The 1786-nt window shown below is 33.9% G+C and overlaps 1 protein-coding gene across 1 annotated transcript; it reads right to left on the bottom strand.

Annotated features, from left to right (window-relative positions):
• Positions 1-449: 449 nt before the first annotated feature.
• Positions 450-1529, bottom strand: LOC127123492 (uncharacterized). The gene is made up of 3 exons (XM_051053705.1): positions 1442-1529; positions 1299-1352; positions 450-952 (listed from the first exon to the last, which is right to left on the bottom strand). Exons 1-3 carry the CDS (start codon positions 1527-1529, stop codon positions 450-452), a joined length of 645 nt encoding a protein of 214 aa, XP_050909662.1.
• Between the last annotated feature and the right edge of the window lie 257 nt (positions 1530-1786).

Consider the following 1786-nt stretch of genomic DNA (forward strand, 5'->3'; position numbering starts at 1 on the left):
AAAATGTCGGTGCTAAATGTAAAGTTTTTTAAACAACGCTTAGCTAAGTAGACTATCTACTAAAATTAATCCAAATTTACCTGAAGCATGTAACTATAATATGCTCGACATGACACTCTTCGTCCATTGCAATTTGTTGTGTTGACGTCCCAACCATGCGCCCCAAATGGAAACAATACAGGGTATTGTAAATGATCATAATATCCCTTTGTCTCTTTAACTTTCTTGAGATTTCCATCACAACGAATGATATTAATATCCCTTCCATAATCCATAGAATCTGCATCACATCCAACATTAATTGTGGCAACTTGTTCAGCAGTTGGAAGATTATATTGATGGTGATTACTTGGACGCTCCTTAAGTATGAAGCTACATTCACTGATATTTGGAAGTATTGACAGTTGCTTGAACCTAATTACAAAAGGATTAAACTGATGGAGCATTTTCTATAAGTTGTGAACTACATTTTGGTGCAGTTGTGGATTTTCCTGCATTCTATTATGTAGCTCATTATCGGTGTCGTAGATGCATAGTTGTAAGAAACGTGGTCGGACACCCTCATTTGGATAGAAACCTCCTATGTTATGGTAAAAATCACCTTGAGCACGAAATGTGTATATACCACGACCAGATGCAAGGATATTTTCATCAACGTGAACACCAATTGAAGTGAATGAAAGCACATGGTTGTAACTTCGAATATGTTGCCTGAAATGTTTTCCTTCAGCTGAACCATCCAAAAATGATTGTTGCAATTCTATAGGAGCATCAACTCGTGAGAGTGATACCTTTCCACCATTACAACACGTGTCACATGATTCATGATGAAACGATCTTTCATTGTAGTGTCTACAGGTAACTGGATGAGGCAACCGGGATTTTGCCATCATCATATTATTTTTGAAATTTTGAGCAATATTGTGCTTTACTCGAAAAGCATGTCCTGATTCTACAGACAGGAGTTTGATATTGATTACTAAATATTATCTAAAATCTAAAATGCAAATAAAAAATGTACGCAAGATGCCTCAACTATTATATTTTAATATTGCATGATTTTAAATTTTATGTCACATGAGCAAAGGCTACATTTATTTGAATCAAATTTTTTATGAACATACCTTGAGGATGACGTGATAATGCACCATTTTATCTCGCGTCCATGTTAACATATGATATTACTGCATCCTCCAAAGCTTCATCAACATCCATATCATCTGATAAAAAAATAATAATTAATATATATACATTTGTAAAAATTAATACTCGCATACTTAGAACTATATCACTTATACCTGTATCAGATTGACTCATGTTGTTTCGTTGATTAGGTGATGTGAAATTACGATCTGTGGGTTTAAATACATAAAATGAGATATGACGAAGCGAACAAAATTATGAAATGTAATATATAATGTATATATTGATCATCACCAACCAAGTGCAACATCATTAACATGTGTAATTCTACTTGGGTCGACTTCACTGTCATGAGTTCCTTGAAAGTGTGATCTTGGAAAAGTCATATTTATAAAATTTTGAAATGGAACTCTCAACTGACTGTTTATAGGGCGAGAAGTTTGAGCTTGTTTCTCTTGCTCTTTTCGCCGCCTATAATTTTCATGTCGTCTCGACAAATTGTTTTCTCTCTGCTCGTTGCTCATATTTTGTCTCCTCTTCCTTTCATTTTCGGCCTTTCTTGATTTTTGTTATTGACTTGATATTTGAAGGGTATTATTTTCCATTTTATTAATGTAATTGTCAACTGGAAACTATAATTTGG

The sequence above is a fragment of the Lathyrus oleraceus genome, chromosome 2 (genome assembly GCF_024323335.1).
Source record: "Lathyrus oleraceus cultivar Zhongwan6 chromosome 2, CAAS_Psat_ZW6_1.0, whole genome shotgun sequence".
In the NCBI taxonomy this organism is placed as follows: Eukaryota; Viridiplantae; Streptophyta; class Magnoliopsida; order Fabales; family Fabaceae; genus Lathyrus; species Lathyrus oleraceus.